General features: G+C 40.4%; 1 protein-coding gene across 1 annotated transcript; it reads right to left on the bottom strand.

The window, feature by feature from the left end:
- Positions 1–87: 87 nt before the first annotated feature.
- On the bottom strand, positions 88–14,909 carry mycbpap (mycbp associated protein). Its single transcript, XM_054605106.1, has 19 exons — positions 14,765–14,909; positions 13,252–13,319; positions 12,943–13,099; positions 12,677–12,783; positions 12,344–12,527; positions 11,849–11,964; positions 11,561–11,711; positions 11,144–11,262; positions 9,132–9,256; positions 8,571–8,679; positions 5,237–5,429; positions 4,898–5,085; positions 4,618–4,764; positions 3,556–3,654; positions 2,884–3,011; positions 2,615–2,742; positions 2,396–2,535; positions 911–1,090; positions 88–380 (listed from the first exon to the last, which is right to left on the bottom strand). The coding sequence occupies exons 1-19, from the start codon at positions 14,805–14,807 to the stop codon at positions 282–284; spliced, it is 2,481 nt and encodes an 826-aa protein (XP_054461081.1). The 5' UTR covers positions 14,808–14,909; the 3' UTR covers positions 88–281.
- Between the last annotated feature and the right edge of the window lie 1,077 nt (positions 14,910–15,986).

The raw sequence follows: 15,986 nt of genomic DNA, 5'->3' as shown, positions 1-15,986 counted from the left end.
ACATTCATGCAACATCCAGTCCACACCGATGGCAAGCCTTCAGGAGCAACTTGGGGTTAAGTGTCTTGCCCAAGGACACATCGACCGAAGCCAGGTATCGAACCACCGACCCTCTGATTGGAGAACTACCTTGCTCTCCACTACGCCACAGCCGCCCCACATGATGAACATGACTGCACATCCACTGGGCTAGAAGAATGATCAGTTTATTGATTCCACAACAACAACAGATATTCGTTACATTTGGTTGTATGTTCTGAGTGGGCTCCTGTGCCTGCCTCTCACGTGTTAACAGTGTGTGTGTCCTGCTCATCTCCTTCTTTCAGCTCATCCATCAGGTCACACAGGTTGTCCACCAGGTCTTCCATCAGCACGTAGACCTGTCAGGTAGATAAATAGCGGTTAATGTATTCATTGGACGTACAGGACTGTAGGATACCTTTAAGCTGCAGGAAGGTACTGCAGGAATGTAGTGGTTCATAAAGTTGGGGGACTGGAGAGAGATAGATTTTAAAAAAAAAACAGTGGTCATAATTAAAGAAGCAGAGGCCGAGACGTCATGACTTTTAATTTCTAGTATGAATCAATCTCAACAACAAAGATTCCTTTATTTCCCATGCAGCCGAACAGCTACTTTTATTAGACACCCCCCTCCTAAATGTCCACTTTTATCATAACCCCATCTTACAGTTTGTAAAGCAGGGGTTAAAAAGTTAAAGTCTCAAGCCCGACCTGAGATAACCTTGATGACGTCATCAGGGTAACTTTCCCAAACTTCAGAAAACCTCTCCAGAGACAAAGCAGATATCACACTGTTGCCACAGGTTTGTCTTCCTCATAACGAGAATGCTGAACTATTGTGAGAGCCCCTTCAAAATAAAAAAAACTGTAAGATAATTAAAAGACTTGCCTTTGTGTGGAGCAGCCTTGTGTAAACGTCCGTCACCTCCACCACTACATTTGGGTAACCAGGAGGTTGTTGACCGACGCTGTCTGATGGGATATCAGTCAACGAGGTTGTTTCCTTTCCCTGCTTTTCCTTAGTGCGTTTCCCCACTTCCTCCCTTTTTTCACCCTTCTTTTTAATGTCCTGTAAAGAACAACGGACAGATAGAAGACAGACTTACTGATAAATTACAGCTTTTACTGAGCAGTCAAATTTGCAGGCTGGTAAGTGGTTGGATGCATCCTATGTCATGAAATATTACCTCCCACACACTTCACAGTGTTTAATATATTGGATGTCATGTGCTGTTTGACGCAACGTATGGCCGTTTGTATCCACAGATGGCTTGGACTGGTCTAGGTGCTATTAATTCACACCCTGGATGCATGGTTGGAGAGCAGGTGGACATTTTCACACAGTGTCCTGTTACCATGGTTCCCTGTGAGTAATAGGCTGTACCTTACCTATGACTCAACCATCACGCAGAAGAGAGAATCACGTCTTGGCTGACGATGGCTGACGATGGAGACACGAACCATGAGGAGAGATATGTTGTAACAGGTCCCAGGACAGATTCACACCCAAAAACATTGTTTATGTGAAGACCCACTGAGCCACCACATCTCGTCTGTATCTGAGCAACACAGTCAGCGTCCTCATTAAGGCTCTCATTCCCAGCGCTGACTATGAAAAGTTGCTGAAATTCAGATTCATGAATAGGACGATGCACCAAAGTGGGAGAGTATGATGAGGATGGGTGCAGGGGAAACAATCATCTGCATTAAAATGGATGGGAACTAAGTGAAAGCTTTTGCTCATTATCGGACTCCACCAGTCACACACAACAAAAACATGAATGGCCACGACCGTGTTGGATTGCTAAGCGACTATAATGACTTCTCTGGGGGACAAAACACTGGATGGAGAGGATTAGCCTCCTACACTTAGTGGGAGGACTGAATATGGAAGGACTCGTTAAGCACTACATATCAGATGGTAAGCCATAAACACACAAATACACACACACACACACAAGCCCATAACTGCACATGAATACAGAGGCGTGAATTAGTCAAAAATACATACATGTATAACCACACAAATGGTTACACAGTTGTATTAGGTGACACAGATGCTCTTCCTATAAATGAAACCAACTTCTTAGTATTATAGAGAACCCAGAATACGCACACACACGGCAAATAAAACATTGTTTTAGAAAACTAGCCAACAGAACATAAAATTGTATATGTAAATTGTAAAAACTGTAGGAACTGCCTAGTTCTCCTCAGTGAGAAGGTAGTTGTCTTGTTGAATGGCAGATGTATGAACGATGAACTGACAGCTTGTTTGAAGTCGTGAAGTTGTGTTTCATTCATACTCATAATTACAACACTTTTGAGTCTGCTGCCACTCAGTGGCAGAACATTTTATAGTTTCTCCCCTCACCTCCACTGATTTTTCAGTTAGTGCTGACTGGGACTCCCCTTTGTTGTCCTCCTTAATTCTGGACCTCACCCCACTCCTCTCCTCTTTAGCAGCTGCTCCTCCCTTTTTCTCACTCTTCTCATCTTTGTTATCGGCCACATCTGCAATGTAATAACACAGCGGTAAGCAGCCTAAATCTTCACCAATATATATGTCTGATTGAAAGTCTGTGATTCTCACCAGCATCAGAGATTGGTGCTTCCTCCTGATTATCGACCTGTGTTTCTCTCTCTGGAAGGCCCAGCAGGTTTCTGAGCCTCATGGCCTCAGCAGACATCGTGTCAAGCAGCTTCCTCCACAGCTGCTGCCTGCAGGGGGCACCACACACTACAATAACCTGTCGGCTTACCACATTAAGTGTGCAGGTGTGGATCATGAGTGTGTATGTGACGGAACCAAGATGCTATGATAGAGATGCTAAATGAGATACTGACGTGTCCGTGCCTCACCCTATAGCTGCTGTTGTCAGCTCGTGGGGATTCAGTTGAGAAGGTTCAGAAAGCTGCAGGAGCAGCGAGTTGAGCTGGGCCAGGCTCTTTTCCTGCTCTGACTCTTGCTCATGCAGAGACAGCACAGCCTTAAGTAGATAAAAGGTAAACGGACAAAAATGTTATGTTTTTGATGCATCGTCATGGTATAATATTTTACAGAGGGGTGTGCAGTGCATCCAAAGAGGCTTGTGGATCTACCTTTTTATAAATTTTAATTTTAAAAATTAAAAATGCACTAACCAAGTGATACAATGCACCATATTAATAATAATAATAATAATAATAATAACTTTATTTATATAGTACCTTTAAAAACAGAGTTTAAAAAGTGCTTTGATAGACAAAGCTGAAAAAGAAAGGCAATAAAACAACAGAAAGTTCAACAATGAGGCTCAAACCAACATAAAACATAACAATATTTAACACGGTAAAACCAATTGATACAATAGAAAAGGAATTAACAAATAAAATAAATAAAATACATGTAAAATAATATAGTAAAATAATTTAGTAAAATAATTTAGTAAAACCAGTAATAAAAAAAACCATGAAAGCGACCACATTACATAAAAGTAAGTCTGTAAAAATGGGTTTAAAAAAAAAAAAGATAACATCACATAATGTCTTTACCTGTCGGAGTGTATGGACAGAGAAGTCCCAGGGGCGTTCTGGATGCACTTCTTGCCACAGTCTCTTTAGGTCCTCCACTGGCTGATGGAGGTACTGCAACTAAAACAACGTATGGAGCAGTTATTTATGTGAGGAGTATAAACATGTGACCACAGGACTCACATGAAGGGAAATTACTGTCACGCTGCAGAATAATAATCCCCACTTATAGTTTTCCTCCTCCAACAACTATGACGTGTCTTGTCATTTCTAAGCACTCCCTGAAGGGACGAGAAGAACATATGTGCTCCACCCTTTGTGTTGATAAAATGTGAACATGTGAAAAGTTTAGAGAGCTGTAATCATCATAATATTTTGAATGAAACTATTAAATGAAAGTCCTCCTTTTATCCCAAATAGAGGGCCTACAATAAGAGATAATATTCATGTTTGTTTACTCTTCTAGTAATCTTCTATCCAGTCATTCCCTCCCATGTCTCTTGCTTTTCTCTATTAAAAAGTTATCCTTAAGAGACCTTTAAGTCAGGCATGCTTTATATCCCCTGCCAATTAACCCAGTTAAAGCCAGATTCCTATTACACTGCCATGGCAACAGAACCTCTTTTGTGCAGTGTAGAGGCAACACTGACTGGTTTAAGATTGTATCGGTTTTTATCTATTCTTAGTTAATGTGCTACCATAAATTATGATGGCAATAAGAGAATTGTGGACTAACATAAAATCCAGGTTGGGAAGGGGGCAGCTATATTCAGTGAAAGAAAAACAGCAACACTGTGAATGGGCCCATTAGCGGGTCATCATCTCACATTGAATGAGATGGTGCAACTAATACTCAGACTGAACACAAACACTCTGTACAAAGAAACATGTCTAAAACATCAGTGAGACATGAACTTGGACCGGCCTGATGTATGATGAGTAATGTGTCTCAAACTATATTAAACAAAATATAAGTTTTATGGGATCATTCTCTGTAGGCAACGCTGAAGTCATAAGGATAGTATAAAAAAAATAAACTCAACCGACCACTAAGAGAAGTGTGAGATGCTCTAAGGAACTTACCTTGGGGTTTTTGCTTAAAAACTCTTGGTCCTCAGTGACATAGAGTTCTGCCGGAGAGCTGGGTCTCTCTGGGCTGCGGACCCCCCAAAGCACCTCATTCACAATCGACAGACACATTTTTACCTTCACCACCTCTTCCAGCTTTGTCTGCTCGTGTATACACAACAGAAACACAGACAAAAAAAAAAGAGTGAGTTTCTGGTTATTGGAACTTTAGCGCCCTCTATCCATGCGTTTCTTTCTGTCTCACTTTCAGACAAACAGTTAAATTGTACACAACCTCTATGAAAAGCCTCTGGTCTGCAGTTTGGTCCTGGTACAGAGCGACTCCCCTCAATGTGACCTGCATGGCGGCTCCTTGCAGCAGCACAGGGTGGGTGTTGAGCTGCCATTGTTCAGTTTGGAGGCCGGGCTCCTCGGACTTAAATGTGAACTCAACCCGCTGGGAGTCACCTGGACGGATCACACCTGGATGGGTGGGGAAGCAAACATTTAAAGATGGAAGGTGTGTAGCTGTACTGGTACTGGTTGAAAGATCCAGTATGATGGGCTGACAGGGACAAACAGCGTATGAAGTGGGGTTAAAAGGCAGCAGGTGTCCGGTAATGTTTGTGTGTACCAGAGGAGGAGTTAAAGTAGAAGTGCACAGTCTTTGTTTGTGACCGCAGGTTAGGAAAGCTGTTTGGCACGGGAAGCTGCTCCCAGCTGTAGAAGATGGCTGTGCTGCCCTCATTGTGGAGCTCAAGGTGGGATGAGGCTCTTTCTCCAGTCGGGACCTCAAAGAATAAAGTGGCACTGAGTCCGACTTCTACCTGATCAATGAGTCAAGGAGAGAGAGAGAAGGTGAGACGAATCAAAGCAAGACTGGTCTCAAGTGTCAAAAGCAGGAAAGCAAACAATGCATTATCTAGCCGTGTGTTTATAGATGTGTGTGTAGTATGTGTGCAGAAAATACAAACAGACCAGAGAACACTTTGAGCATCTATTTCCTGAGACGTACGAGAGGAACGAATAGACCAAAAGTTGCAAAAAACAATCCTTCACACTATTTAACTCGCATAAGTACATTTGTGTTTGAAGTTTCGTTGAACAATTTCAACATTAATCTACAACTTACATCTAACAATAGTAATGATAAAGTGAGTTTCTTAGACATGTGGGTCATGAAAAAAAGGGCTCCGTCATAACAACACTCTACCGCAGAGACATTGCTAAAAAAAACAAAAAAAAAACACACCTTGTTGTTAGCTACATCTCTTTTTTTATGATGCATCTGGCATTTCACGGGGGACTGTATGGAGAAGGCCGTCTATATGAATATAAGATTTGCACAGCAAGGGTACCCAGCACCGTGGATTGATCAAGCATATGAGTTGGCATGTATCATGTATCACTGAACACTCGGCCCTCTCTACTACAATGAGATTGATTTAAAAAAACAAACAAAAGAAAAAACACTGGCTTATCCTAAAGCCTGACCCTGAACTCTTCTATTTTTGGAGAACCACCGCTATTTGCAAATTAAAGATGGAAGACATAAGGGATCACTTGGTCCATGCGAATGTTGACTATCTGGGCATACAGACATGCTTGAACCCTCTTTTAGAGAGAAACTATTACACTGCCATGGCAACAGAACCTTTTCTGTGCAGTGTAGAGGCAACACTGACTGGTTTAAGATTGTATATCGTTTTTTATCTATTCTTAGTTAATGTGCTACCAAAAACTAAATAAGAGAATTGTGGACTAACATAAAATCCAGGTTGGGAAGGGGGCAGCTATAATCAGTGAAAGAAAAACAGCAACACTGTGAATGGGCCCATCAGCGGGTCATCATCTCACATTGAATGAGATGGTGCAACTAATACTCAGACTGAACACAAACACTCTGTACAAAGAAACATGTCTAAAACATCAGTGAGACATGAACTTGGGCCGCCCTGATGTATGATGAGTAATGTGTCTCAAACATAGAGTAAAAATATAAGTTTTCTAGGATGATTTGTAGGCAACACTGAAAGGATAGTAAAAATAAATAAATAAAACTCAACTGATCCCTAAGAGAAGTGTGAGATGCTTTAAGGAAATGATCTATCCTAAAGCCTGACCCTGAACTTTCTTCTTTTTTTGGAAAAACACAATGGATCACTTGGTTCGTGCCAATGAAAAACAGTCAATGCATGCAGACATGCTTGCACTCTCTTTCCAAGGGCAACTACCACTGCGTTGGTTGTGCAGAATGCAACACCACCATTAAGACTAATTATTGGTTTCTTCTCCACAGAAGCAACATTTTCCATGAACAGAGTCATTACTCGGGGCGACTGTGGCTCAGTAGTAGAGCGGGTCGTCCTTCAATCAGAAGATCGGCGTTTCGATCCACGGCTCCGCTCTTCTATGTCAATGTGTCCTTGGGCAGGGCACTCAACACCAAATTGCTCCCGAAGGCTGTGCCATCGGTGTGTGAAAGGGTATGAATGATGAGATAGTCCTGATGGGCAGGTGGCACCTTGCTTGGTATCCCATGCCGTCTGTGCACGAATGGGTTAATGACATATAGTGTTAAAGCCCTTTGAGTTGTCGGAAAACTAAAAAAAGCCCCATACATGAACAAGTCCATATACCATTTACCGTATTTTCCGCACTATAAGGCGCACTTAAAAGCCTTTAATTTTCTCAAAAAACGACAGTGCGCCTTATAATCCGGAGCGCCTTATATATGGATTAATTCTGGTTGTGCTTACTGACCTCGAAGCGATTTTGTGTGGTACACGGCGCTCTGTCAAAATGTTTTAGTCCGACTTTGGTAAACTACAAAGCCGCACCGCTTGCAGCATTACGGCTACCGTAGTCAGGAGCGTCAGGAGTAATACATACTGTGCTTCACCATAATATTACAGTGTGTGTGGATAAGGACCAACATGGCTCCTGTCAAGAGACACGCTGACGACGCGGACTTCACACTCAAGTCTATCAGTCACGCAGTAGAACATGGGAATAGAGCAGCTGCGAGAGAATTCAACATTAATGAATCAATGGTACGGAAGTGGAGGAAGTTTGACTGACTGACTGTTTTGTTTCGCTTAATGCGCCTTATAGTCCGGTGCGCCTTACATATGAAAAAAGATCGAAAATAGACCATTCATTGACAGTGCGCCTTATAATCCAGTGCGCCCTATAGTGCGGAAAATACGGTACTTGTTTATCGAGACGTGTGATCTATATGATAGGCTGTCCCTGTGGACTTGCAAATGTTGGGATCTTTCTCGAGATTGTTTTCTGTATGCCTTTCTTACTGTGTCATCTGAGGAGTGCCTCGTCCAGCTCCAGACAGTCCTCAATAGGTATGAATATGTACACATATTATCAGGTTCATTTACCAATTTGACCTTTGATTGTGTCCATGTATATATGTATGCATTAATGCTGCATTTTGAGGCCCTGATGTCTATTGTTCTAAGTAAATTTGTTATTGTTAACTTTGAATCTAGTGTTAAGTGAGGTTCATCCACTAATGTAACCCGATAATAATGTGCATTTTTTTCACTGCAATTACCTCTTGGGACTTGTATTATCAATTTATAGGGACCTTCTTAATTTTAGGCATTTGGCCTTGATCGGATAAGAGTATATTTGATTATTGCTGTTTAACATATCTATACATTGATTACGTGTTTGCATGGTATTTTGTGAGGCTTTGCTGTATTTATTGTGGAGGTATGTATATATTCGTTGATATTGGTGATTGCTATAGAGTAAATTGTCTTGTATTTATGCCTTACTATGAAATGGGAGGTTTGAAATGTGTGAGTGGTTGCAGACTTGCAGCCACTCCCTATTTAAGGTGGCTTCTCATAGTTACAAAGCATTTGCCTGATGAAGGTCTAGCACCGAAATGTCCCCAAATAAATGTTCTTTTGCAACCTTCTCTTATGTGAAGGTGTTTCTTATACCTGGTTTGTGGTGGAGTTTCCAGTCCAGCTAGCAAGCTGACCACAGAATCTCAAGGCAGGAATGAGCAGAGCCTCTGACTGAACAGCATCATGCTGTGCCAGTGGGTCACTGTGGAAGACAATGAGAACGCAGAAGTACCAATCCAGTTAGACAATATGTAAATGAGTCAGGCAGTCATGTAGCTGTGTCCCGGTTCAGGGGTTGGATCCTTCAAAGTACACAGCCCACGAGGATGCAATGACGCATTCAAGCGTTCCTTGTTCAACTGGAAATTTTGGCAGTGACAACAGAAACCATTTCCACAACATAAGTTTGAGATACGTGTAACATTATAACATGAGGACAACTGAGTCCCACATTAATAGAAAATATATCCACATATTTTTATATATATATATTTTTATATATATATATATTTTTTATATATATATACACACACATACATATATATATAGGTCACATGGCACTGCCCAACTTAATTAATGCAGCATTAAATTAATGACTGTGGATTCTCTCATTGTGTTTTTTAGTGCCTTTGAAATCAATAAAGCACAGCTTACAGGTTCTCCTTCTTCATCTTCTCATGCTCTGTCTCCTCTTCCTCCTTCTCCAGTAGGTCACCACGACACACTGAGACAAAAGTGAATGGCTTGCTACAGCCAATAACCTCCAGTCCATCGATTTCCTGTATTCAAAGTGACACAGAGAGGTGGTTGTGAAAGAGGTGGTCAGCTTTGTATGTCCATTCAACGTCCTGATTCCTGTCATTGAAAAATAATAGCCAAAGTCCTTTTCATGATATGTATGTCCTATCCACTTGCATCCAGAAAGTGCATCGATAGAGTAAAATATGAGGTGTCTGATGCAACCTTCAATATGACAGGACGAGGTGTTGTGTGAACAGTTTTGAACAGTCTGTCCAGTTGGCTAAATTAAAGCACCACAATGTGCACAAACATTGTCCTTCACGTTCATATTTGCTTTACACTGTGTTATTACTTTACCTCCCCTCCCTTACAATATTACACATCTGAATGCTGCCAAAAACATAGCTCTACTGTCACATTATGTGAGAGGCAGAGTGACACAAACAATGCACATGCATATAATGTTTTCCCCTTCGTCCTCAAGTTCAAACTATAATGTACTTTTAAGTTACACAGGGGGCTTCATTTTCTTCCGCTCATTCCTCTTCTTCCTCCTCGTCTACTTACCTACCTCTCTCTTCTATTTTTGCTCAATAGGTTCACCCTGTCCTAACCATCTCTCTCCTTTTACACATATTTCCCAAAGCCGTGGACAAGTCAGATGCTGACAGGACAATCTGTTGTTCAGAAACATTCCTTATGCGGACACGAGTGTTTGTGGAAGGGCTCCAGTGCCTCATTAATCACATGATGCATGCTTGTACTTAATATACATTTCGCAGGTTATGAAATATATATCATCACATTTTGGCACAACAGTATGTGACCAGGTTTATGCCCGTGTGCCTGCATGCGTAGGTTCAATTGTGTGGCTGTGCTTGTGCATGTGCTTGGATGCTTTGCCCATGTACTGTTCTTTGTACAGGAAACCAAGAACAGTGTTGCCAATGCTGGATAATCACAGGCTGTTTGTGAAGACACGGCCTGATCATGGGCAGCAAGCAGCTCCAGAGACAGAGTGTCCTGTGGGTGGGAGCAGCTTCAGAGGGTTGTGTGGTTGGACAGCGGGTGGTCCAATAATGTGGTTGGCTCAGGGAGAGCTGTTTAACTTGATAAAATCTATACGGGAGCAAACGTTTACCTGATAAAGTTTTGATTCATAGATTTGTTTTAGTGGGACATTTTACATTTGAAAAAACTGAAAGTAATCTTTGCTGGTCTCAAACATAAAATATCTGTCGCAGTTATGACTTTGTTTAAACTTGAGGAATGGGCATTTTTCATGAATCTGCTTAATGATCTAGGCAAACTTTATACACGCAAGTATAAGTGTAAAAGCCAAAGATCTCTTTTTAGTGTTTTTTAAAACAACTTTGAACTATACAAAAAACTAAAAGCTGTACCACCAAAAAGGCCTTTAAAACTTTAACAGCATGTTACATGCATGTAACAGCATTGCCTGTGAACCTGTGAACCAAGTCTGTAATCTTACAATTAGATTTGTTCTGTTGCCTTTTTTCTTTTTATTAACTATTTGCGTAATCATTTTTATTTTGTATGTATTTATTTCACTTTGTTTTTTTTATATTCTGAGGCTGCCCCCCTGGCATGTCAGTTTTAATTAGTGCTTTTTTAGGATAAAAAATTTTTCTGTACTGAAATGTTTAGTTATTTATCGGCAAAACATAAATGATTATATTGCTGTATCTGCAGTTGGCTCGGTCCTATACATTTAGTTGAAAACCTTTTGACCTTTTCAACCTGACATATTTTTCCAACTTATTAGGAAATGTTACAAGTTTAAAACAGCAAATCAGAGGGAGCAAGGGCCTATTGCAAAGGTCAAATAGAGAACAGTTCTGTTCATTTGAAGTGCTACTGAGCCAGAGCAAAATTCAGTGTTATAATTTTTTATGGTGCATTACCGGCTGTTTGATGTCCATGTCCCATAGAACCTCTCCGAGCTCCTGACACTGGTGCTGCAGGTATTCACTCTGGTCCCAAGTCCGAGAGGCTGGACGCAGAGTCTCAGCACAAATTATTCCTAGAGGATGAAACATTTGCCAGAGTCAGAATAGAGTTCCTCTCAGTTCATATTAATCCCCCCAAATAAGTGGCTCTTTTTTGTCTTTCCTGAGCTTATTTCAAGATGTTTTTGTATTGCCCTTAATGCCAAATGTGGTCATCAAATATTTCTCATTGATGGGGAAAGTGGACAGCTTAACTGTCACTTCACAGATCAAATTATTTTGAAATATTTTGAAATGCACAATCAGAAGAAACACTTTCGAGAACAAGGCGGAGGGGAACAATTTGAACACAGCGTAGGTGTCTACGTGTACCTGATTCCTGGCGAATGCTGCTCGGCTGTCCTACATGTGTGACAGGCTCCCGTCTGCCTTGCTCTGTCTGAGTCAGAGTAGCTGCGATGCCACTCATTTCATCTCCATAACGCTGGGGCAGGCTCCAAAACTCACTGCCCACACGGTAACCCTAAGACATAGAAGTAAGGACACACATGAATAGAGAAGCAACGGGTCAAATCATTCCATTGTTTTGTAGAAATATAATAAAAGTGATATGATTCTGACAGATGACTCAAGACACAGAAGACCAAAGATGTGTCATACATATCCAGAGTGGATGAGTGGCATGACTTGGTTTAGAAGCTCCCTCTTCTCCTGAGTTTCTCTGAAATGGTCAGCTTGGTTCATCAGTAAGTATTCGACCGGCCTGTCAAGCAAGTCTGGAAAGAATTGAAAAGAGCAGCAGATGCATAAAGATGAAGATAGAAAGTTAAAGCATACTTTGTAAATCAAATAGTTGTCATAAATTAGCGCATATCTTCCTCTTTAATTTATTTAAACCTAATTTTAGATTATGCATGGAAGAGATTTATTAATTCATGAACTCCTGAATCAGGTTCAAGGCTTTAATAATATATTGCCTTTGGTTTTGTTTGGACCAGCGCTCCAGACATGAAGACACCATAAGTCCACAATAAAAACAATACAATTACAAACACAAGAGCACAAATAATTAAAATGAAACATATAAAGGCTGTAATGATGCTGTTAATATGTCGACTTTCTGGAGCAGGTTGCTGTATTCTCTAATCAGCTCACCAGATAAAAAGTCCTGCTGCCGTCTGCGCTGCGTCATATGTGTATGCCAGTGCTGCAGGGCATTACGCTGAACGTTTCTGTGGCCTGAAGGGATCCCATGGCCATTCTCCACAGCGTCAGAATGATGCCTCCATGGGGCCTCGGATGGATCATATCTCCTGGAATTTGTGACGCGGTTCACCAACTGTATGGTGGAGAAGGAACCAGAGGTGACTAACGCAGTACAGTCAATGTAGTTCAATTGCAATTGTCAGGTTTGCCAGTTCTCTTACATATTTGAAATGCTGTATGTAAACAACTTTTACTTGATCCCATTATGTTTTCTGACTTTACCTCCGTCTCCCCTTTGGCCTCCAGATAGCTTCTGAAATCCTCTAAACTACCCAGAATGCTGTGTGGAAGAACCATCCCTTGGTCATCAAACCGAAGCCCTTCTGATCCTGAAAAAGAGAAGAATAGGACAGAAAAAAACCCTGTCATTTTAGCCTCATGGATGCATATTATGACTAGAATAAGATCTCTTTTTATCTTCAGGAAATATTTGAATAGGCTACCGTACAGTGTGTAAATATCCATGAGGGCAAAGGAATTTGACCAACCTGTGTAGTCGAGAAGTTGAGAGTATGGATCCAGATTCACTGGGTGAGGCACCGGCCCTCGCACAGCATCTCTTACTTCACCAGCCGACCGCGTTTTACGCACACAAGCCATGAGCGCTGGTTTTTGACAACCCTTGGGTGGCTTTGGTGTATGAATCTGCAGACATCATCGCATTCTCAGTTACACATAAGACTGCTTTAAAATAAAAGCCTTGGTGAATACCTTGGTGCCACACACACACGTGATTTGTATTTTATTTGGGAACAAAGACATTTTCCAACTAATTGTAGCTAATGTGTTGGGCTTACGTTATTGAGGTCCTGTGGGTGAATGGCAAGAACCTGGATGTCCTCTGATGTTTTTAGCTTCTTGTTCTCTGGAGGAGATGAAAGATATGATGTAAAATGGCAACAGTTTGTGTGTGCTCTATTGATGTTATATTATTTCAAACCGAGGGATACAATACTTTGAAGTCTCTCTGTAATCTGTAATCGCTACACACGCACAGATTATATGGATTAATTTTCTGCTTTTTGCGATCCTCTAACATTTTGAAAAGTGAAAAGAGCTTTGACTTCATTGTGTGCAAAGTACATCAGTGCTCACAAACACACACACAAACACTCATACAGAGACAAAAAGATTAACCTGAACTACTGACATGGTTATGCAATTCAGCACATGTCTCTTTATCTACCAGTGCCTGATTATGGTTGCCATGGCCACACCAACAGTGAATAATCCTTTTTCTTTTGCAAGTGTTGTGCCGTGCTTCCTCCGTGTTTTCCTTCACAGACTCAATACAGTTATTCGGATAAGAGCTTTGCTGTGTAAGAGACGCCCTTGACCCTTGAGGAAAGAAATTGCTGCAGCACTTCGATGTGTCTTTGCAAAGGAAACGAATGATCAATATTTTTTGTTAAGATCTTATGTATTTCTTCTTGACATTCAAAGCATTAAATCCACATTTGCTTTTCACTATAACTATTTAAAAAAAGGTGATGGAATGATACTTAGTACATTCACTCAAGTATTGTACACTTGAGTATCCCATTAATGCTACTTTATACTTCTACTCCACTACATTTCAGGGGGATATATTGTACTTTTTTTCCTGTATTACAGTACCAGTCAAAAGTTTGGACACACCTTCTCATTCAATGGTTTTTCCTTAATTTTTATTTTTTTCTACATTGTAGATTAATATTGAAGACATCCAAACTATGAAGGAACACATATGGAATCATGTGGTAAACAAACAAATGCTCAACAAACCAGAATATGTTTTATATTTTACATTCTTCACAGTAGTTGAATGAGAAGGTGTGAACAAACTTTTCACTGGTTCTGTACCTTCTCACATTTGTTAGATAACTTAACAGCTACTTTGCAGGTTAAGAATAGTTCATAAAACGAGTAAGAGCACGAGTACTGGTAGTAGTGTTGTACTTGTCCTTGGTATACTTGGTATACTGCTGTAGGCAGGACATCTACCTGTGACAAGCAGGCTGAGCCATGTCGACACTGCGGGCCTCACTTTGACTTCAGTGACGTCACTCAGACATAACTCCTATAGCAGCTTTAGTGACTTCTATCAACGCACGTCTACAGAGAGGCTACACACACACACACACACACACACACACACACACACACACACACACACACACACACACACACACACACACACACACACACACACACACACACACACGTGGAGGTGTCACAGAGTACCAAGCACTCAACTGGACTACAGTGGACTCGTCTCTGGAGGAGAGGACACGGACACAGTTGGGACAGAGACAGTTGTAGTTAGCTGACCTGCGTCACGTCTGGACTTGTGCGGTGGCTCGACGCGGCTCATTTGCTCCAACTGACGGTCACTGACGGTCTCTGACGGCCACTGACGGTCTCTGACGGCCACTGACGGCCAACGTGTGGTTAGTGAGCTAGCAGAGCTAACCGAGCTAGCACTGCTCCCCTGGTGTGTTTACAAGTAACCATGACAACGGATGCGTTCACGTCACTGAGCAACGACAGAGCCTTTTTCCTACTTCTTTACTTCTTTATTAACTTCTTTACTTCTTTATTAACTTCTTTACTTCTTTATTAACTTCTTTACTTCTTTATTAACTTCTTTACTTCTTTATTAACTTCTTTACTTCTTTATTAACTTCTTTATTAACTTCTTTCTTTCTTTATTGACTTCTTTCTTTCTTTATTTCTTTCTTAACTTCTTTCTTTATTTACTTCTTTCTTTCTTTCTTTATTAACTTCTTTACTTCTTTCTTTATTAACTTCTTTCTTTCTTTATTAACTTCTTTATTTACTTCTTTCTTTATCAACTTCTTTACTTCTTTCTTTATTGACTTCTTTCTCTCTTTCTTAACTTATTTCTTTCTTTATTAACTTTTCTTTCTTTATTGACTTCTTTCTTTCTTCTTTCTTTATTAACTTCTTTCTTTCTTTATTAACTTCTTTCTTTATTAACTTCTTTCTTTCTTTCATAAGCAATTGAAAAACTAAAACAATTTACAAATCCAAAAAATGGAAACAATCTATAAAAAGCACACGCGCATAGGCCTACTACTGTATGAACAAAAGACAAGACAAAGAACAGGAGCAAGGGAAAAATATAGCTTATAAATATATTTATGTCCTCAATAACACTAACTACCCAACATAATTGAGTTTACATTTTCTTTTAGGCTAAATGTGCGAGTACAACATAGGCCTATTCATGTACTTTAAGCAATAGCTTTCTGTAGCAGCAATAATAGTTTTAAGATAATAATGACAATAATTAAGGACATTGCATATAGAATCATATTTGACGCACACTTCAAGTTATCAAGGTGTTTCAGAAATATGCCACAGGTAAATAATATAGGCCTACCAAGAAGCACTACCCTGAGCCTTCCACTTAGCACTTATTGTATTCCTATTAGTTTGTTGCACTTATTGTATTCATATTAGTTTAGTTGCACTTATTGTATTCGTATTAGTTTGTTGCACTTATTGTATTCATATTAGTTTGTTGCAC

The sequence above is a fragment of the Anoplopoma fimbria genome, chromosome 9 (genome assembly GCF_027596085.1).
Source record: "Anoplopoma fimbria isolate UVic2021 breed Golden Eagle Sablefish chromosome 9, Afim_UVic_2022, whole genome shotgun sequence".
In the NCBI taxonomy this organism is placed as follows: Eukaryota; Metazoa; Chordata; class Actinopteri; order Perciformes; family Anoplopomatidae; genus Anoplopoma; species Anoplopoma fimbria.
This window is presented reverse-complemented; position numbering and strand designations above follow the sequence as displayed.